This window comes from Artemia franciscana, chromosome 3 (genome assembly GCF_032884065.1).
Source record: "Artemia franciscana chromosome 3, ASM3288406v1, whole genome shotgun sequence".
Taxonomy (NCBI): domain Eukaryota; kingdom Metazoa; phylum Arthropoda; class Branchiopoda; order Anostraca; family Artemiidae; genus Artemia; species Artemia franciscana.
The window spans coordinates 22,185,204-22,207,468 of NC_088865.1; the positions used below are offsets into that span (position 1 = coordinate 22,185,204).

The 22,265-nt window shown below is 36.7% G+C and overlaps 1 protein-coding gene across 8 annotated transcripts in view; it reads right to left on the reverse strand.

The window, feature by feature from the left end:
* Positions 1-22,265, reverse strand: part of LOC136025022 (uncharacterized) — a 125,266-nt gene that overhangs the window by 21,031 nt on the left and 81,970 nt on the right. For 7 of the 8 annotated variants that reach the window (XR_010616998.1, XM_065700659.1, XM_065700658.1 and 4 more), the window contains 3 exons: positions 19,936-20,030; positions 15,266-15,500; positions 10,658-10,852 (listed from right to left, as the gene is read on the reverse strand). Coding sequence is in view for 7 of the 8 variants with exons in the window: in XM_065700659.1 (XP_065556731.1) it covers positions 15,482-15,500; positions 19,936-20,030 (114 nt within the window). In the remaining variant the exon portion in view is untranslated. The remainder of the gene's footprint in view (positions 1-10,657; positions 10,853-15,265; positions 15,501-19,935; positions 20,031-22,265) is intronic. The other variant, XM_065700661.1, reaches the window with a different exon arrangement.

The window sequence follows — 22,265 nt, forward strand, 5'->3', positions numbered from 1 at the left end:
ATAGGTGGGAGTGGAATGGCAGGGAGCAGAAGAGATAGAAAAGGGAGACAGCTTGGATTTTAGAGCAATGGTTTCTTGTTGTAAATTTAAAATCTCTGAAAGTCTTTCATTTTCTCTTCTAAGCAATGCGGAATTATTCTTCCACTAACCTAGAGTAACTAGAACCTATCCTGTCACACATTTGTGAGGCAGTTCTTTTCCCGCCAGAAATTCTTTGGTCTTTAATTGCATCTTTGAGATAATTAAGTAATTAAAAAATGCTTTCTTCTTCAGCATATGCAATTTCGCTCACATCCACTTCCGACATTTTTAATCCAGATGTATGAAGGGTTATAGGTCCGCCTACTTTGGACAGAGCCAAAGGGTACATACAAATTTTGTGTCTATTCAGAATCAGAGCCCTTCAGAATCAGAACCATAAGCCCTTCAGAATCAGAACATTATTTGAAAAAAAATCAAACAAAGAAAATAATATTTTATCTTGTTCCATTAATTTTCCGGAATTAAACGATATTTTAATTATTCATCTTCAAACTAAATCAAGGAGCATAAATTGCAATCAAATTTACACACCAATGCAATCTATAGCACTTAGTGTCCAATGAAAACAGGTTTATCCTCTGGTTCTTAGATGTTCACACTTTCACGCATCACATGCAGTGCTTCCACTTTTCGATTTGATGTTTTCCTGTTTTTATATCAATTTTCCTAAAAATCCCTATCTCTAGGTCTGATTTCTCCCTAGTATAATTGATATTTTGGCTTATATTTCCATATAATTCATACGAAAAAAAACTTAAAGCAGCATCAAATTGTTCTTTTTTATTTCAGATAATGGTATATATAACATCTTCTACACTACCAAGAACACATAAAAAAGTTTAATCAAGTGTCATCTCCGGCACTTCATCGCACGTAGCGTTTGCCTTCGTCTTGAAGCCAGGGACAGCTTTCGGTATGCTGACATTTGATGAAGTTTTATCTTCGTTTTCAACCAATGATTGACTCGAATAAGTGCGACTAGTGTAACATTCTTGAAACTATTTCAGACGTCTGTTTTGATTAATTTCAGGAGATTAAACAAACGCGTAGCTTGTAAATTGCTAAAAGGTAAAGAGAAGATCAATGATGTGCAACTCCGCAATTCTGGGTACTTGATTTCGCCACTGCGAGTCTTCAGACTTAATCCAGTACTGTTCAACTGACAGGTCTTCAACTTGGGCATCTCCCAAATGAAGCTCAGTGACATCAGTCGTTGCTTATGACCTCCTCTCTATGTCTATTCTTTGGAGGCAACGCTTTTCTCTTAGAACAGGAAATCTCGCAAATAGTGGCCTTAGAAATTTCGGTTACAAATGTCTTGCATTTCTTGGTTTAACCAAAACCAAAGTGTCATAAATTTCGTCTTCAAACTTGAAATGGTCTTGGATCTGCTTGATTAGGACTATATAATATTTTCGACAAGACTGGCGAAAACGACCAGTACTATCGCTTGCCTCTTCAGCATCTACGTGTTCTTGCATTGAATCTGTTGCAGCTATTTCCACATATGTTTTTTCTAAAGGCAGGTACTCACTTGAAAGGTAAGGATCTAGTTCGGTATAAAAACCAACACTGCGAACATAGTCCAGCTTCATGAAGTTAGACGCAACGCCATCTACAAGTTTGCTGACACTTACTTTTACGGAGTGAAGAAGTGGAAGCTCAGATTAAAAAACTGTGTTGAATTTTTTGGAGAGGCAAAGAGAGTAGTCCATGGATTCAAGGTATGGCTTTGTCAACTTGCTTTAAAATGTTGACAAGATAAGGTCATTGGTTGCAGTTGGGTCGTCAAACATGGTTTCTATGAAATACTGAGTAAGAGCAATCTGATATTCAATAGGCTTCTCTATGCAGGTCTGAAGGGACAACCAAAGAAGCAAGAGTGCTTTGCATTGACAGAATTCCTACAATTCAGCATACTTATCTTGCGTGGAAGCGCTTTTGGAAAAGTAGGCATAGATATTTTACGACAGGTCTTCTAGTGTTTTGTAAAGTGACAAACATGCAGAGGATGAACATAAGTGAAAAAGACGGCATGAACATTTCAAATTCAAGATACGGGTCACCCTGGCTTTAATTAGCGTTGAAGCAGATCTGTTGACTCCAAACATGACGCAAGTAGTATCTCCACTAAATTCAACAATATTTTGCCAGGGAATCGAGCTCTTTTTTTTCAATGACTTGTTTGATGCAGTTAGTTTGACCCTCAGCCGATCCGTCACTACACTTAACCATGTCCAATACTTCGACATGAAGTTTTAGATCTTTCTCACTAAAAAAAAAATACTACAATGATAGCTAGTTCCTTATCAACAGAACAATCAGTGGTCTCAACAATTATCACAGAGAAAAAAGGAGTTTTGAGGAACTCAACTAACTGGTTGCGTAGTACCAAAGAAAAATTATGTCGCAGAATGTTTGGAGCTTTCTGTTTACCCAGAGTGACCCCTTCTAGGGCCTGGTCTTTTGGAAATAATTTTCTTAGGAGAGGGAACAAACTGTCTGCAAGACTTAATGGCAAATTAGGTTCTGCCAAAAATATATAGATGCGCTGTTCAATATCTTTGAAATTGCTGCCTACAGACAGAAGTTTTTCAAAGCTACCACTGCCAACCTTTGTCTCAATTTCATTGCTTGCTTTTATATGCTGCTTGGTCAGAGCATGCCTGGACAACTCTGATTTCCCACTATATTCATACTTCAAACATAACCTACAGTGTGGTACGTAAGTATTTTTCTTTGACTTGTTTGAAACTCTTTTCTCTATCCGATTTTTTATACATTGGTAACTAAAGCCACTTGTCAACAAACTTTTGGTCGGATTTTTCTTTTGGGAATTCTTTAAATCGTTACTCTATCCCAGATTTCCCTAAAAATCGTTACTTTACCCCAGATTTCCCTTTATCCCTAGGTTCAAAATAAGTATCCCTAAAAGAGGTGATTTCTCCCTAAAATGGAGTAATCTCCCTAGAAGTGGAAGCCCTGATCAAATGAGACTCCTTCACATGATGTCTATTTGGTTTTCCTGTGCAAAATCCCATGTGTGTGATTCTGGCATGAATCGGCAACTATCATCTCGGCAGCTGAGCTTTAAAATGATAATTCATTACAGCAATGTCGGATGACAAGCACGATACAATCCCTGAGTGTTTGCCCCTGAGATGTGGTAATTAATCATAAGGTGCAGGTAGTTTTAATTTGCTACACAAATATTAAAAATGGATGATTATTTTGACGGTAAAATCAGGAGGACACAGCTTATGTCTACGATGACCAGAGGTGTAATTAATTATTAATTAAATGCATAGTTTAACTAAATTACTAGCTAAAGAGCCTATCAGACGACATGCATAAAAATAAATGAATAATTTTATCCCGTGACTATACACCTACAGAGTATTTCACTATCTAATCTGTAAAAAAGAGCACAAAAATAAGAGAGGTCTGTTAAAGAACAAATATATAACATTTAGCACAAAAACAATGGAAAAAAAGAAAGATCGTAAAATCCACTAAACCGGACAGGAAAAAAATATCTGAAAGAGGAGAAAAAAGAGAATGAGAAAAAAAAACTTGATCTTTTTTTTATAACAGCAATTTTGTATATTGTTTATTTTTATTATACCTTTATTGTGTGCTATTTTTTATTATAGCTTTATTGTATGCGTGTGTGTCTTTTTAATTTTACAACAAAAGTGTAAAAAAGAGCCATTTTCCAATGTAATTATGTAAAAAATAAGCATTTTTCAAAATCCTTCTAGGGAGGATGGGCAAAAAAAAGTGTTGTTGAACAGCTGATGAGTAGCTTCATCCATTTGATATTGGCATTACTGAAAATGAATTTGCAAATTTTACCACTAAATAGAGCACTAAAAAAAAACATTGAAAAAAGATGAAACAAAAGAAATTGACTTAAGGCATAGATAAACAAGAGCTAAGAGCTCATATGGCACTTGTGACGAGGCAAGAAGAGCTAAGAGCCAAGAGCTCATATGCTATGAGCTCTAAAAAAATTCTAAGAATCAATAGATTGATTTAAAAGGAAAATCAGAGGCTTAATGCCGATCAGGATTTAAAATAAGAGCTCTGAGTCACGGTATCCTTCTAAATATCAAAATTCATTAAGATCCGATCACCCACTCGTAAAATACCTAATTTTTTTCTAATTTTTCCTCTCCCTTTAGCCCCCCAGATGGTCGAATCTGGAGAAAAGACTTTATCAAGTCGATTTGTGCAGCTCCCTGACACGCCTACCTATTTTCATCGTCCTAGCACGTCCAGAAGCACCAAACTCGCCAGTTCGAACAAACTCGAGTTCCATGCAAAATCTGTTTGCTACAATTGTTATGCATATTGTATTCTTATCATGCTTCCTTCTCAAACATGTTTCCTTCTTAACTCGTAAGTTAAAAATGCCTCATTTTTCTAATCTTTCAGAATTAACCCTCGCATTAACTCCCCCGAGGAGAGCGGATCCGTCCCGGTTATGTCAATCACGTATCTAGAACTTGTGCTTATTTTTCCCACCAAGTTTCATTCCGATCCCTCCACTCTAAGCGTTTTCAAAATTTTAGGTCCCCCCTCAATTCCCCCCAATGTCACCGGATCCAGTCAGAATTAAAAATAAGAGCTCTGAGACACGATATGCTTCCAAAGTTCAAATTTCATTAAGATCCGATCACTCCTTCGTAAGTTAAAAATACCTCATTTTTTTAATTTGTGCAGAATTAACCCTCCCCAACTCCCCCAAAGAGAACGGATACGTTGCGGTTATGTCAATCGCGTATCTAGGACTCGTGCTTATTTTTCCCACCAAGTTTCATCCCGATCCCCCCACTCTAAGCGTTTTCCAAGATTTTAGGCCCCCCCTCAATTCACCCCAATGTCACCAGATCCAGTCGGGATTTAAAATAAGAGCTCTGAGACACGATATCCTTCCAAATTTCATTGAGATCCGATCACTCCTTCGTAAGTTACAAATACCTCATTTTTTTCAGAATTAACCCTAGCCCCCCCCCCCAACTCCCCAAAACAGAGAAGATCCGTTCCGGTTATGTCAATTATGTATCTAGTACTTGTGCTTATTTTTCCCACCAAGTTTCATCCCGATCCCTCCACTCTAAGTGTTTTCCAAGTTTTAGGTTTCCCCCTCCCAACTCCCCGCCCCCGTCATCAGATCCGGTCGGGATTAAAATAAGAGCTCTAAGACACGATATCCTTCTAAACATCAAATTTCATTGAGATCCGATCACCCATTCGCAAGTTGAAAATACCTCATTTTTTCTAATTTTTAAAAATTACCCCCCCCCCAACTACCCCAAAGAGAGCGAATCAGTTCCGATTATGTCAATAATGTATCTGGGACTTGCGCTTATTTTTCCCATCAAGTTTCACGCCGATCCCTCCACTCTAAGTGTTTTCCAAGATTTTAGGTTTCCCCCCTCCAACTCCCCCCAATGTCATCAGATCCGGTTGGGATTTAAAATAAGAGCTCTGAGACACAATATCATTCCAAACATCAAACTTCATTAAGATCCAATCACCTGCTCATAAGTTAAAAATACTTCATTTTTTCTATTTTTTCCGAATTAACCGGCCCCCCATTTCCCCTATTTCTAATTTAATCTGGTCCGGTCCCTGATACGCTTGCCAAATTTCATCGTCCTAGCTTACGTGGAAGTGCCTAAAGTAGCAAAACCGGGACTTTAGGTTTCCCCCCTCCAACTCCCCCCCCCAATGTCATCAGATCCGGTCGGGATTTAAAATAAGAGCTCTGAGACACAATATCATTCCAAACATCAAATTTCATTAAGATCCAATTACCCGCTCATAAGTTAAAAATACTTCATTTTTTCTATTTTTTTGCAAATTAACCGACCCCCCTCACTCCCCCCCCCCCAGATGGTCAAATCGGGAAAACGGTCCATGATACGCTTGCCAAATTTCATCGCCCTAGCTTACCTGGAAGTGCCTAAAGTAGCAAAACCGGGACCGACAGACAGACCGACAGAATTAGCGATTGCTATGTATCACTTGGTTAATACCAAGTGCCATAAAAAAGCTGAAAGTAGAAAAAGAAAGAGAGAATAAACAAGAGCCAAGAGCTCTTATGGCATGAGCTCTAGCAAAATTATGAGAATCAATAGATTGATTTAAAAGGAAAATTACAAGCTTAATGCCTGTCGGGTTAAAATAAGAGCCCTGAGACACGAGGTCCTTTTATTAATATCCGATAAATAAATCATTTTTTCTCTCCCTTCAGCCCCCCAGATGGTCAAATCCGGGAAACCGACTGTTATCAAGTCGATTTGTGCAGGTCCCTGACACGCCTACCAATTTTCATCGTCCTAGCACGCCCAGAAGCACCGAACTCTCCAAAGCACTGGAACCTTCCCAACTTCCCCAAAGAGAGCGGATCCAGTCCGTTTACGTCAATAACGTATCTACGACAGGTGCTAATTCTTCCCACCATGTCTTCATCCCAATCTCTCCGCTCTAAGCGTTTTCCAAGATTTCTGGTTTTTCCCTCCAACTCCTCCCAATGTCACCAGATCTGGTCGGGATTTAAAATAAGAACCCTGAGATACTGAGTTCTTTCAAAATATCAAATTTCATTAAGATCCGGTCACCCGTTCGTAAGTTAAAAATACCGCAATTTTTCCAATTTTTTCGAATTAACCCCCCCCCCACACACAACTTCCCCAAAGAGAGCGGATCCAGTCCAGTTATTTCAATCACGTATTTAGGACTTGTGCAAATTCTTCCCACCAAGTTTCATACCGATTTCTCCACTCTAAGAATTTTCCAAGATTTTCCGTTTTCCCCTCCAACTCCCCCGAATATCACTAGATACGGTCGGGATTAAAAATAAGAGCTCTGAGACACGTGGTCCATCTAAATATCAAGTTTCATTATGATTCGATCACCCATTCGTAAGTTAAAAATACCTCATTTTTCCAATTTTTCCTCTCCCTCCAGCCCCCCAGATGGTCGAATCGGGGAAAAGTCTGTTATCAAGTCAATTTGTGCAGGTCCCTGACACGCCTAACAATTTTTATTCGTCCTAGCACGTCCAGAAGCACCGAACTCACCAAAGCACTGGGAATCCCCCCCCCCAACTCTCCCAAATTGAGCATATCCGGTATAGTTATGTCAATCACGTATCTAGAACTTGTGAATTCCCAGCCATAGAACCTTACGAGGGAGAACAGTTGAAGTTTGATGATGAATGGGTTCTGCATTATTAATTAAATCCTATCGTTTACGTTAGTTGTACCTGGGAATCCTGAGAATAATATTCCTCGTTCGGGCAATGGTATTTATTTTTCTTAAATAATATGCTATTTTTCTTATTTTTCTAGTCGACTTCCAGTCTTTTCCCCTGCATTTTCAGCTCAACAATTAATAAACCCTTCCCGATTACGAGCTCCCCTCCCTTACACTCGCATACAGAAGTCCTATTTCCTCCCCTCTTATACTATGCCACTCTATATCCTCCTTACTCTGCCACAAACCAGCAATTTCTTGACATACATGAATCACCATCCCCACCATCGCAATTACCAAGTAACAGCCGTTTAGCAGATCATCTCCATTCTGCTGCAATTCCCAGCCAAGCAAACAATATCCCCGTTGAAAAAGAGTGCTCTCCTTCCCCAGACCCACGCTCCTCTTACTCCCTTCTGGCTCCTACAATAAGCAAACAAACAACGGCTCGCCTTAGTAACCGTTTTACTTTTCCTAAGTTCCTTGTTAGGAACGCTGGAAGCCTGAATTTCGACAAATTGACCGAACTAGAGGCCCTCTCCTAATTACACAAAATTGACGTAATAGCTGTAACAGAGGCCCAGGCAAAGCACCCTGACCTTCTAAAAATCAATAACTGCTCCCAATACATAAAACCTCGTCCTCATAACCACCACCTAAGTAAAAAGGGAGGTGGTATATTATTATTCGTAGGTGACTATCTCTTCCCTAAATTAATCCATACCCACAACCTTTCAGATTACGACGAAATCAATTGGGTAAGTGTGAGACCCAAAATCTTGCGTCGCCCTTTTACTTTGATTGTTTTTTGCTGCTTTTATTATTCCCCGAATCAAAACGCTGCACAAAGACAGCAGTTTCTCCAGCAACTACATAGTGGTGCCGACTTTGTCCTCTGCAAATTTCCAAACGCTGGTATTTTCCTAGTAGGCGATGCCAATGACCTAAAGTTAAATTCCCTTTCTATTCCCTGAATTTAAAACAAATAGTAAAAATACCAACAACCAAAGGAAATACTACTCTTGGTCTGATTTGCACGAACATGCACAATTTTTATAGCTCACCTGTTCCTTTGCCCCCTTTTGGAGGAAGCTACCATTTTTGTTTATTAATGTTTAATCATACATTTTCTCTTACCCAATCCTCTTATCGTCCAGTTTTCAATGAAGACCTCTTCGAGTTTGGATCTTGGATTACAAATGAAAACTGGCCAGCTCTTAAGGACAATAATGACATTAATGTTAAAGGGTCTTACTTCCAAAATCTGATTAAAACCAAATAATTAAAATCCTTCCATGAGAAAAAAGTAAAATCGTGTTCAAATGACAAACCTTACATTACTAGTCAGTTAAAAAAGCAAATTAGGCTTAAAATTAATCTTTTTCAAAATGGTAAACCATCTGAAGCTAACCCGCAGCACAAACATATAAAACAAGAGCTAAGAGCTCATATGGCACTTGTGACGAGGTCAGAAGAGCCAAGAGCCAAGAGCTCACATGGTATGAGCTCTAGTAAAATTCTAAGAATCAATAGATTGATTTAAAAGGAAAATCAAAGGCTTAATGGTGGTTGGTATTTAAAATAAGAGCTCTGAGACATGAGGTCCTTCTAAATATCAAAATTCATTAAGATCCGATCACCCATTCGTAAGTTAAAAATACCTCATTTTTTCTAATTTTCCTCTCCCTTCAGCCCCCCAGGTGGTCAAATCGGGGAAAACGACTATATCAAGTCAATTTGTACAGGTCCCTCGCACGCCTACAAATTTTCATCGTCCTAGCACGTCTAGAAGCACCGAACTCGCTAAAGCACTGGACCCCCCTAACTCCCCCAAAGAGAGCGGATCCAGTCCAGTTACGTCAATCACGCATCTACGGCATTTGTTTATTCTACCCACCAAGTTTCATTCCGATTTCTCCACTCTACGCGTTTTCCAAGATTTCGTGTTTCGCCCTCCAACTTCCCCAAAATCACCGGATACTGTCGGGTTTGAAAATAAGAGGTTTGAGGCACGAGGTCCTTCTAACTATCAAATTTCATTAAGATCCGATCACCCATTCGTAAGTTAAAAATACCTCATTTTTTTCAATTTTTCCTCTCACTCCAGCCCCCCAGATGATCAAATTGTTATCAAATTTATATGTCCTAAATCACATTATTAGAGGATTTTTCTCTGTTTTGTACGTCCTACCCTCGAATACTCTTTGTAATAATTGTAAATATTTCATTTTAACAGCTGATTTGACTTGATTTTAAGTGTTCTTTTTTTTGTCATTATACAGTATTTGACTTAGAACGCAATTTCGGCAATGTTTTTCTTTTAGCCTGTGATTTTGTTTTATCCCCCACCCTTTCTGTTTTTGTTTTTGCCATTAATCGCATAAAGTTCGTTTTATTTCTTGTGCTTGGACCTTTTTTCTTTTTCATTTGCGTTTAAATCTTTTCTTGGCCATTTTTATGCTTGATTGATTTTTCTACTTTTGTTCTGCTGTATTAGTTGTTTCTTTGTTTTGCTTTTTCTTTCTAATCATATGAAACGAATTCGGCTTCATTAGAGCTTGTCATAGCCTTTTGAAAATGAATATTATCTTATCTTCCCTTATGCAAATCATTGTGCATTACATCAACAATCATGGCAGTCAGCACCAAACCGCAGGAAGCCAATAAATTCGCACACGCTTCACATTCTCCAATCTGATCAAGGTTTCACTCGTTGGTTCCTCTTATACAATTCTTTCTTCCTTTAAATTTTATCCAATTATCTCTTCCAGCCCCATTCGTGGATGAAATGCTTTTCATTTAGTCCCAGAGTAACTGCAAGCTACAGCAAGTAACTGCAACCACACACCACCTGAACCCCCAGAGGGGCACTTGCTCATCGTGCAGCAAAGATGGAAAGGAAAAAAGGTAAACAATATCATTCGTTTACAACCCAGTGGCTTCAATTCATTCAGTTTAGATTTTCAACAGAAATCTTGACGCTAATAATAAATTGTAGATTTCCAAATACTTCCATTACTACTACTAACAACTCTTTGCAACACTAAACAGCATGGCCCTAACACAGCTACGTCCCCATTGCGATCTATTAAAGATTCTAATCTTTGCCCCCAGATAGATGGCCAAAAAGCAAATTCTCTGACAATCTCACCACCTTCATCCTTAAAATGAGGCCACTTCAACCTTTCAGTCACTACAGCCCAAGAAAGTAGGATCCTTTTAAAATTTAACAGCCAACTGAAACTTCAGACACGATTCGAAAGCTAAATTCTTCAATAAAATTCAAAGCTTAACTTAAAAAAAAACACACCACAAGAATATCCGAGAGAACCCTGTATTTGACGCATACCTTTAAATTCTTCAAGACGTTATTCTCCGACTCTTCCTAGTCAGTGATGGGGTCTTTGATGATATCATCAACGAGATCATTCTTCTTATGAGATGTGACAGCATCTTTCCGTGGTTTGGCAGCAACAACACCCAAATAATCAAAAGAGGCAACGCGCAGACTCATTTCAACAGTTTTTGTCACGAAATTGCTGACCTAAAAAAAAAGATACACTAAAATACAAAATTATAATTGAAGCAAAAATGTACTAAAAGTGTTTTTTTTTCTTTTCTTTTATATATTATTTACAATCAAATTATATATAGATATCCTAATATTATATTTACATTTTTTTCATTTATACATTTTACAGGTATACCAATCCTCTTCTTTCTGAGGCGCCATTTGTCAAACGACGAAGCAATATAAAACACAATGTTCGACTTAGCCGTCTATCAGGCTAGGAGACATGCTGTTTGCCATAAGACAGGCGCGTAAAACTGCTTCTCGCTTGATTAATTGTATGAAAAAAATAAAATAGGATACTGAACACAAACATTATTTTTTTTTCCACTCATAACAACAGTTTAGATTTTATTAATCTTACATTATATGAGTGCTAGTTTTAGCGGGAGGGGACAGATGGGGCATTAGCCCCGGGTACATACATTTCAAATAAATAAACTAATGTTTATAATCATTTTGTAATTTAGATTTTTTTTACGCGCATTTAATAAATGAAAGTAAATAATAAATTATTAATTAATTAAGAAAAAATTAAATAATCAACCGCTAATCAAGATTTTAGCCCGGGCGCAAAAAAAAAGCCTAGAACCATCACTGCCATATGTAATTTGACTTAAATTGGATACGCTCATATATAAGAAATTACTATATCTATGTGCTTTTGTAAGTATTTAAACAAAGTCAAAAATGAAATCCAATTTTTGACAGAAACTGCATATTCACATACAAGATGATGACACATTAGGTATGATAATTTCAACAATTCACCTAAATAATATAACGATAAAATAAACATAACCACCACTAGAAGGCCGAATGAAAAGGAGACAAAAGTTCGTTCTTCTATCATATTTGATTCAGAAATAGAACCAGAGCTTCTTTTGTATTTAGTAATTTTTCTCCCCCCCCCCCCCTGTATTTGCGGTATAAAAACGACAAAAATCTGTTATTGTTAGTGGGTTTTCTGTAAATCTTAAAATCCAGACTATTTTCATTTTTAAAAGAAGGACATCCAGAAAACCCACTAACAATAACAGATTTTTGTCGTTTTTCTTCGGTCATGCTCGCCAAGTAAAAATTGGTTTAATCATATCTTTAACTGACCGCATTTTTAGAATTTGTTCTCCAAAATTCATTGAGGAGGAATTATTGTTGTTAAAAGAGATTTTAATAAGTAACCATTATCCGGGTTGGTTAATTGACCAGACTTTTTCAAAAAGAAGGAAAAAATTTCTAGAATGTTCTGACGATATTCTGGAAACAACAGAAAAGAAAGATATTTTTTGTTCTCTGCCATATGTTCCAGGTTTGAGTGAAAAACTTAAAAGAATTTTACAAAATAATGGTTTAAAGGTAGCTTTAAGAGGTAGTAATACTTTGGCTAGTTTTTTAAATTCTGGAAAGGATCGGACTTCCGTAGAGCAACAAAGTGGGGTTTACAAAATCCCATGTACTTGTGGAAACTCTTAGGTGGGACGTACTAACCAAAATTTAAAATCGAGATTGCTACAACATCATAATTCTATTTCATCGTCTTTAAAGCAAAATACCAAACCTGAAGATTTCACGTCGGCCCTCTCGGAACATATGTTTAATTTTCCAAATCATTTTATTTTGTTTGAAAATGTTTCTTTGATTTCTAGGGACCAGGGTTTGAGGCAAATTTTCGGGGAAATAATCGAAATTAAAAAGATTCTCTTCAAGAATATTTCCATAAACAGAGATACAGGTGAATTTGGATTAAACTCAATTTATGATAATTTACTGAGGTCAAATAAAGTAAATATCACCTAACCTAAGAGCTATGACCTCTGTCCACGTAATATATCAGATAATTCTAATGAACCGGAACCGAAAAGGTCAAAGAGAATAGCCTCCACTGTTGCATTGAAAAAAATAAGAGCAATAAACTATATATAATTAGTTTATTAGGTATATATTTTGTTTATTTTTATTCATGTCTTTTAGTTTTACTGCTGATGATGAACACTGTATATGTGTTCGAAATATCCAGTTAAATAATTTTATATCTATTCACTGTCAATAAAAAGGTATCATCCCTATTTTGAACTGTTTTACTTTCGGCTTGTTATTCTTGTATAAATTCCGTATGAGTGGCACGTAGAGTAATATATTATACTTTTATCGGAATATATTGAACCTGCTTTTGTGGCTTTCATAACAGCTGCTGAAAAATATCTTGTATAGGTAATGTTTGTCAAATACAGTGATCTTGTTCACTTTCAATAAAAAACTCCCCATTAACTTCTTACGTTTTCCCGATCTTATACTTAACACCGATCCTAACATTTTTCAAAAGTTGATAAACAGTGTGATCTTAGTCGTTATTCCCTTAGGAACTGACTTCGAGAACTTCACAGAGATACTTAAGGACTTATTTGAAAGGAAATGACTATATCTACGTATTTTTATAAGTTACAAAAGATATTGACAAGAATAAACACAAGTTTTGAAAAAAAAAAACAAGAGCCAAGAGCTCATATGGCACTTGTGACCAGGTCAGAAAAGCCAAGAGCTTCTTCCCACTAGATTTTATTACGATCTCTCCAATCTAAGCGTTTTCCAAGATTTCCGGTTTCCCCCTCCAACCCCCCCCCCCCCCCCCAATGTCATCGGATCCGGTCGGAATTCAAAATAACAGCTCTGAGACATAATATCCTTCTAAATATCAAATTTCATTAAGATCCGGTAACCTGTTCGTACGTTAAAAATATCACATTTTTTCTAATTTTTCGAATTAACCGTCCTACCACACAGCCCAGATGATCAAATCGGGGAAGCGACTATTTCTAATTTAATCTGGTCCGGTCCCTGATACACCTGCCAACTTTCAGCGATCGCTATATTAATCACGTATCTAGTTTCGGATCTTCTTCATGTAAAAATTAGGGTGGTCCGAGATTCAAACCTGAGACCTCTCGTACCCCAAGGGAGAATCATACCCTAAGACCACAAGCCATACTTAAGAAAAACAATCATTTGTTTTATCGACAAAAATTCTTCTCAACTATCTTATTTGCTCGCTCCCCTCCCCCCAGATGATCGGATCGAGGAAGAGAATATTTCTAATTTAATCTAGTCTGGTCTCTGATACGCCTGCCAACTTCCATCGTCCTAGCTGTTATGTTAGTCCGATTATGTCAGTAACGTATCTAGGAAACGTGCTTATTTTTCCCACCAAGTTCCATCATGAAATTTTAAACTCTAAACGTTTTCCAAGATTTCCGGTTTCTCTCTCCAACTCCCCCCAATGTCACCGGATCCAATCGGTGCTTAAAATAAGACTCTAACACACGAGGTCCTTCTAAATATTAAATTTCATGAAGTTCCAATAACCCGTTCGTAAATTAAAAATACTAAATTTTTTCTAATTTTCCGAATTAGGTGCCCCGCCCCCCCAACTCTCCCAAAGAGAGCGGATCCGGTCCGGTTATGTCAATAACGTATCTAGGACAATTGCTTATTTTTTCCACCAAGTTTCTTTCTGATCCCTACACTCTAAACGTTTTCCAAGACTTCCGGTTTCCCCCTCCAACTCCCCCCAATGTCACTGACCCGGTCAGGATTTCAAAAAAGAACTCTGAGACACGAGGTCCTTCCAAATATTAAATTTGATTAAGTTCCAATGACCCATTGGAACTTATCCAAATAGTTCCATCCAAATACCTCATTTTTTCTAATTTTTCCGAATTAACGAATTAGGTGCCCTCCAACTCTCCATGAGAGCGGATTCGATCCGATTATGTCAATAGCGTAACTACGACATCTGCTTATTTTTCCCACCAAGTTTCATCCCAATCCCTCCACTCTAAGTGTTTTCCAAGATTTGCGCCCACGCCCCACCAACTCCTCCAAATGACAATAGATCCGGTCGGGATTGAAAATAAGAGGTCTGAGTTACGAGGTCCTTCTAAATATCAAATTTCATTAAGATCCGATCACAGGTTCGTAAATTAAAAATTCCTCATCCTAGCTTATCTGGAAGTACTCAAACTAGCAAAACCAGGACATACCGATAGACCGAAGAATTTGCGATCGGTATATGTCGCTTGGTAAACACCAACTGCCATAAAAAATGCATATTGATATATAAAATGATGTCACATAGGGCGTAACATCATAATTGAGTTAGGAATATGACTAGAGGTTCTTTTATAATTGAAAATTCGTCCCTTGTGTAAGGGATACAACTCCAGTTAAAATAAAAAATTCAATCTATCTGGCATCCTTCAAGACTACAGATTATCTTATAGACCACCTTCAGAAAATTCCCCAATAACTTCTTAGATTTTGTAGTATTGACAAGCAGCGTGGTCTTGGTCATTATTGACTTGAATATCTTAGGAACCGACTTGTACTTACTAGGAGCTGACCAAGAAGACTCAATAAAAGTCCGAAAGAGGGCCATTCCTGTGTTTTAACACTAATAAGCAAATCTTGAAAGAAATTTCAAACAGAGGTCTAGAGTCGATTCCTTCGCCTTTTGAGGCACACTTTCATAGAAACGCAGCAGACAGGAAATTGACAGCTGTTGCTATGGCCATTTCACACTTCTTGCTCCATCTACTCATTCATTCTTCACTCATTCTTTGTCCATCTAGTAATTAGTCTAAATTAGATATTTTGTCCCAACGAGAAGAGGAAACGCATATCTTTTAGAGGAAAACACGTGAAACAATACAAGGGGAAACACAAGAACAGTTAACAAGGGATTAAAAGAACCCACAGGTCCAACTGCACCGCAGTGTTGTCCTATAGGATTAGAAAAATTTTAAATTTCAAACTTGAACTAAAGGTCTTTTATTTGGAGCCAACCATGAATTTCCTGAAAACATACTAATTCTTCTGTTTTTAAACTCTTTTTGCTAATTAAAAGATAGTATTGTAAGGACAATATGCATGTTATATAAATTAGTTAAGAAATAAAATTTATTACTTTTCTGGGTAACTCAACATGGCACTGGTTACCCTGAATAATATAAAAAAATGAGAACAAGCTAAACTTTAACTTTAAAATTTTGGAATTTCAAGAAAAGTCCTGTTTGCCAAAAACCAGCCAGGAATTTTCTGAAAATATACGAATTCTTTTGTTATATATTTTTTTTATTTCAAGACAGAGGGTTTGCGGCGATACGATACCTTAAAGTACCCCCTAACTCGTTCATTATAAATATTTTTTTATCTGTGTGGCCAAACTATTTGGAGTTGATTGGGCGGTCTTACGTCAACTTGTTGTGTTTGTATAAGAGATCTGAATAAACGAAGCGTCTTCAAAGCCATTTGTCCCAGAAAAATAGAGTTATCGAGCAAATATAGGCCCTGAGGCCCCAAAAACTCAGAACTTGTTAGTTTGGATTTTGAAAATAAGTTTCACAGAATACGAAATTGAAAAAAAAATAATTAACAACATTCAACATGACATTCGAACTGTTTTTTAAATTTCTGCTAGATAAAGATATATTTTCTAATGAGCCTACTGACTCAACCCCCCTCTATTTTTGCATATCTGCCAATCCACTTCCCCACTCTTCAAGATCTGGTTCAATCTATAAATTTAAGAAAAAAATAATTTTCAAGAAAACTTACTTCAAAACTCAGCAGTGGGAAAAGGAACAAGTTCAAACGGGAGGTTTATTCGTGAATTAATTTGATCTTTTTGATATTAAAAGTAGATATGGATACAATTAAAATAAGTTTAAAGTATAATTTTGACATTAGTCAATTTTCGACATGTTATTTTGTAATTTTATTTTCCAATTTTTCACTTGATATTTTGTTTTGACACGTAATTTTTGAATTGGTTGTTTTTGACATTAGTTTTTTTTAACATTAAACTCGACCTCAGTATCGGGTAATACTAACGCCCAATCATGCCAAAAGAAAACGTCATTTACAATTCTACAACCAATTATATTTCCATGAACTAAAAGGAATTCCTAAAAAAAGGAAAACTAATTATCTATAATTGAAAATGTTATTGAAGAAAAGTCAATGGAATTAGAGCCAAAAACTTAAAATAAAACTACTTAATCACTTTAATGAGGAAATAGCTATGGGCAGCTTTTATGTTTTACAGTTTTGTATCAGATTTTTATACTTGATATGAACTTCGAAATCCTATTTTAAACGCTATTTACATTTGAACATCCTATTTTTAAATTTTACGTATACTGAATTCCCATACATATTTTGTCAGTTAGCAAATCTGTTTTCACGAACTTATAAAAAATTGTTAGCAACAAATGGACCGGCAGAAACAGGCCCTAGGAGGATTTTTAAGCTATTTGCGCTATTTATTGTCTGTCTCATCATTTTACCTCTCGTAACTTCTGTCGTACTTCTTGTAATGATTGTAAAGTCAAATTTCATCATCAGGGTAAATGCTAAAAATAAAATCGAAAAAAAAAATGCCTAAAATTGAAATATAATTTTGAGTTGGACTGAATAGGGCTAAAGTTGCCTGAGTAGGACTTAAGTTCGACTGAATAGAATGAACTAAATAATAAACTAAGCACTTGGGTACTATTCTCCCTTTACCACTGAGGGAGCTACGCTTTGCCTTTTTGAATGGATTAAATTTCTTACATAGTTTCAATTTCCTTTTTCTTTTACTCAGGGCTTGCTTGTACATTTTGAATGCTGGAAATATGCTATTAAATACTATTATGTGTAGATTTTGACAAGATATTCGAAAAATAACAAAATGTTCGTAGCAGATGTCACAAAGGTTTTGGCAATTACACATTTAAATTCAATTTTGTGGTGGAATTGAACCGATACAGTCTGGGTTAGGGCTTAAGTCTCAAATACCCATTGCCTACTCACCTACAAAACAAGAAAAAAAACTCATTATTGGCTACGAGACCAATGATATATTTCCTACGCCACCCTTGCCATATATTTTGCCAGCTGTTAGATTCTTCCTTTCCCCGCTATTTCCCCCTGGTTAAGAGCTTTGGGGTCAGCAGTGATTTCTCTGATTACATGGCCCATTTTTTTTTTAATACTTTAATTATTTTGCCTTTATTCATTATTTCCCCTATATTGTACACAATGCACATGGTATTGTTACTCTGTGGAGCTGTCGAGACGATTTCTGAAAAAACCACAAACTACTCGCAGCTGGTGCTACAAAATACCACTAAGATTACTACGATAGTTAGACAGAACAAATCATGCCCCACTCAATTTTATTGAAAACAATGCATTAACTTGATTTTGATTTACCTCACAGTTTCTTTACATTTTGAAAGCTTCACAAGTACTATCATAAACTATTGTCATTATATGCAGCTTTAGAGGAGATTTCTCAAAAATCTCGAACTGCTCTTAGCTGGGCCACAAAATGGCAAGATTATGGTTGCTGCGATGGTTTGGCTGAACAGATCAAACCCCTATCAATATTATTTTAGAAAAATAATATTTTTTATTATATAATTTATTATTATTATTATTCTTTTTTTATTTTAATAAACATTTTTATTCTTTAGGAAGATTTAGCCAGGGTACCCTCTGTGATGGAAACCAGAAAGTCGGATTTTATTGATTTTGTTCATCTTTATTTTCCTCTACAAAGAAACTAATTTCATAGATGGTGTTTCGGTTGCCTGAGTATTTTAAAATAACGATTTCCATTTGAGCCCTAAAGAAGCCAATCTGAACAAGTACATTTGTTATATTTTTTGAGATTTTAGCTTTAAAGTAACTTAGCACTTTTAACTTTATAAATGTCAAATAATATTCTTTGGAAATCAGGTCAACACAAAAACAGGTCAAGAACAACTGTTGTAACATTCAGTGGGGTCGATTCACAAAAACTAGGGAGAGGGAGAGGGGCAAAATGTCTTTATCAAAAGCTAGGGGGCCAACTTTCCTTGTTACATTAAACTTTTTTTTCAATAAAATACTAAAAAGGTATTTTTCAACGAAATATACCAAAAAGGGATTTTCAAAAAGCTAGGCAGGAGGGGGGGGGGGAATCAAGAAGATCCCGTAATTGAACACATAAGCAGCACCGAAATATTACAATTATTTGGAGTGATTGGTGAATTAAAGTCAAAACAGAAATAAATCTATGTTGAGTCTTGTTCCTGTTTTTTTTTCGGTCTTCGTCAAATTGGCCTCTTAATGGCTAGAATTGAAAGTGTCCAAATGTTTTTCCCGTTTCAGAATAATCTAGCTTATGAGAACTATTTAAATAAAACAGAAAAAAGAAATCATCTTAGATGTTTTTCTTTTTGCTTCAGACAATGGAAAGCACTATAAAAAACGCGTTTGCGTTCTACTATACGCGTTCAATTGAGTAAAAAGGCGGATGGCACAATGTCCATACTCCAGGATTCGCCTTACCAAGACCATCTAGAGCCTTCACATTATTTCCTCATCGAGAAACTTGAATGATCTCCGATGGATTCTAACAAACGGTGACGGTTTTTTAATGATTTCTATACCGCTGCTCAGAAAACTAACTTGGCATCAATAATTAAGCCCAAGTTACACTCCAGAAAGCAAGGCGTACGTTTCCCCAAGGAGTTTAAAAGTTATGTTTACTCTTGTACGGCCTATTTGTACGTGGCGGAACTTTGTGGCATTGATTTTTGTCAACCCAGTTGCCATACACTCTCAACTTTCTCCAGGTCCATTGTAGATTGCTCTCATCTTCCGGTATGGAAATACCACGAAATACGTTTGCGTGCCCCCCCCCCCCCCACAAAAAAGTCCCAAAGCGTTAGTAAGCAGTTACATGTCCGTATTTGTCAACACACTGGACGAGATTGCCGCCACACCCTTTATCCCCCTCCCCAATCCAAACTTAAAATCCTAGCTTCGCCCGTGCCTCCATGGCTTTACTCATAAAAATATAAATAGCTTATGTCACAATTTTGTTTCAATATGGTAGACCAATTCAACGAAGAAAAATATAGAAAACAGGAAAAAATTTATTGGAAGTATTTTTATGATAAAAAAAAATCATAGAAAAAAACCCATCGAGCAATAAACGATAAATGGTTGTACATACGGTGGTTACTAACCTCAGCGCCGCGAGTTGAAGCTCCGACGCATTTTCAACAAAAAAGCACTTCACGAGCGTGCTCTCACTTCTTCTTTGAACAGCCCAAGAAAGATTCTAAAAAAAAATTAAATATGCTTATCAGTAGCAATAATAGTCACTGAAGTATCAAGATCAGAAATTAAATCTAATTGTTTGAGTTGGTCAAATGGAAATTTATTCTCGCGTGTTGCTGCCAATTCAAAAAAAAATGAAATTCAAGAAAAAAAACGCCCAGCCCAGAATATCCTCCCCCCATGAGAAACACCTCCGTGGGAAACACCCACACGCGGCGCAAAATTCCCGCGTCAAGCGCATAATTCTCCCTAGAAAGTTTTACCCACATGTAAAATAACGACCGCATTTCAAAATTTAAAAACATATGAAAAAATTAAATTATCATTATTAACCAACCATTCGCGCATTGTTGAACGATTAATATGCAGAAAATGTGAATAGTTTGACCCGTTGCAAGAGTTCGCTATTTTTCGCAACCTTTTTTTCGCGAAATCAGATGAATAGAGTAGTAATGCATACTGGACACACATTCGCATAAACACATTTGCTATTCACTTTCATACATATAGATACAAATCTTCAAGATACTGCTACAAGATCTGGCATCCGATGTGGCGGGTTTGACTTTAGGATAGACTAGATTTTAGGTATGGCTTTAGATTTAACAATTAAATTTGGCTTTGGTGTTGACAAGTTGAATTGTGAAGTAGCAAATGACATAGCCGGAAAGGGAGTCAGGACAATGACAAGGAATATCAACAAAACGGCTTTGGAGCTTGCTAGAACAGAAAGGGACATTGTCTTTTGTTCCCAAAGGACATTTTCCTTATCACAAGGATTTAAGAGGCAAGGGGTTAAATCCCCCTTCCTTCCTCTTTAGTTGAACGATTTTTCATGAAACGTTGAAGCTAATAGGCCTTAAAATGCACTTTTTACGATTCAATATATTCCGAACCGATTGTGAGTCTGCGCATGAATTCCAAACAAAATTTCAGTTAGATATTATCCATTTTTACAGCCATATCTGAAAAGATTCGAATTTGAAATTAAAAAAGTAGCCAAAGCAGATTCATATCTATATAACACTAAACGTCAGATTCACTTCTTCTATTCTGTCCCTTGACCCTTCTATTTGACCCTTGTTACTATGTTCTTTCGTTCTTTTATCTTCCACCCTTACCTTGTTTTTCTCTTTTTAAGAAAGGGCTCTATAAAAAACCTAAACTTTTATTTTTGATTTATCTCTAGATTTACTTTCCTATTCTTTTTTCTTCTTAACCCCCCTTTTAGCGGTTTTAGCTGATTTGGCTCAATATATTCTGTCACCCAGCTTTGGGGATACCTTTTAATATTGTCTTTCTTTCTTTTAACTTGTTTCCTTGTTTCTATTTCCTTTCTTCTTTATACCTCTTACTATCCCATTTAGCTGTTACCATTATTTCATCTCACTTTCAACAGCCTTTTTTATTAGCTTCAGACTTACTTTTAATTTCCCCCCTTTCCTTATTGGTTCTCTTTTTTGCGAAAATCTTACATTTGATTTGCCCATTAGCTCACTTTCTTCTTCTTCTTTCGTCCCGTTTCAGTTGTTTCTGTTTAGTCCTCACACTTTAGAAAACCCTTTTTATTACTTTTTTATTGTGTTGCCAGACCAACACTTTGGTTTTGTCCCGGTCTTTCATTATTTATTTTTTTATTTTTTTTCTATGCCGCCGATCTCAGCTTATTCCAGGAAACTGGTAAGGGTCTACCCTTTGCGGTTTTATGGAAAGTGTGGACCTCAGGCCGGATTGATGAATATGACATTACATTTTGGAAAGCTCCGCAGAACTCTTGCCTGGGGCCAAAAAGGATGGTGTTTGCTTGTCCACGAGCCAGAGCCTATGGTATCCGAAGTGAAGTGGAGTTATATAGCCTATGTCAGAAAGGAGTATCTGAAGTTGTGCAGCCAAGCTTTCGATTCATCAAAGCATGTTTCTGCTTTCGATTGGAAAGCTCCGTTCTAGCAGTCAAGCAGGCAGGCAACACTTTCAAACTGAAGATGGACTAAAATCTACAAGTGTTAAATATATGCGGCACTTACCCGACCCCACAGCCAATATATCTTCTTTGAGTGATAAATAGAAAAATTTAAAGAAGCAAAAATGTGGCATTTTCCCACGGGCCCAAAATTGCTGCCATCTATTGTTTCTACCCATTTCTGTTCGTGATTTCAGCTCAGTTTACCATTCGGTTTTTCGGACTTGGGATTGCGGTAGAGAAATGGTATCAGATGTGCCTAATAAACTCTAAAAG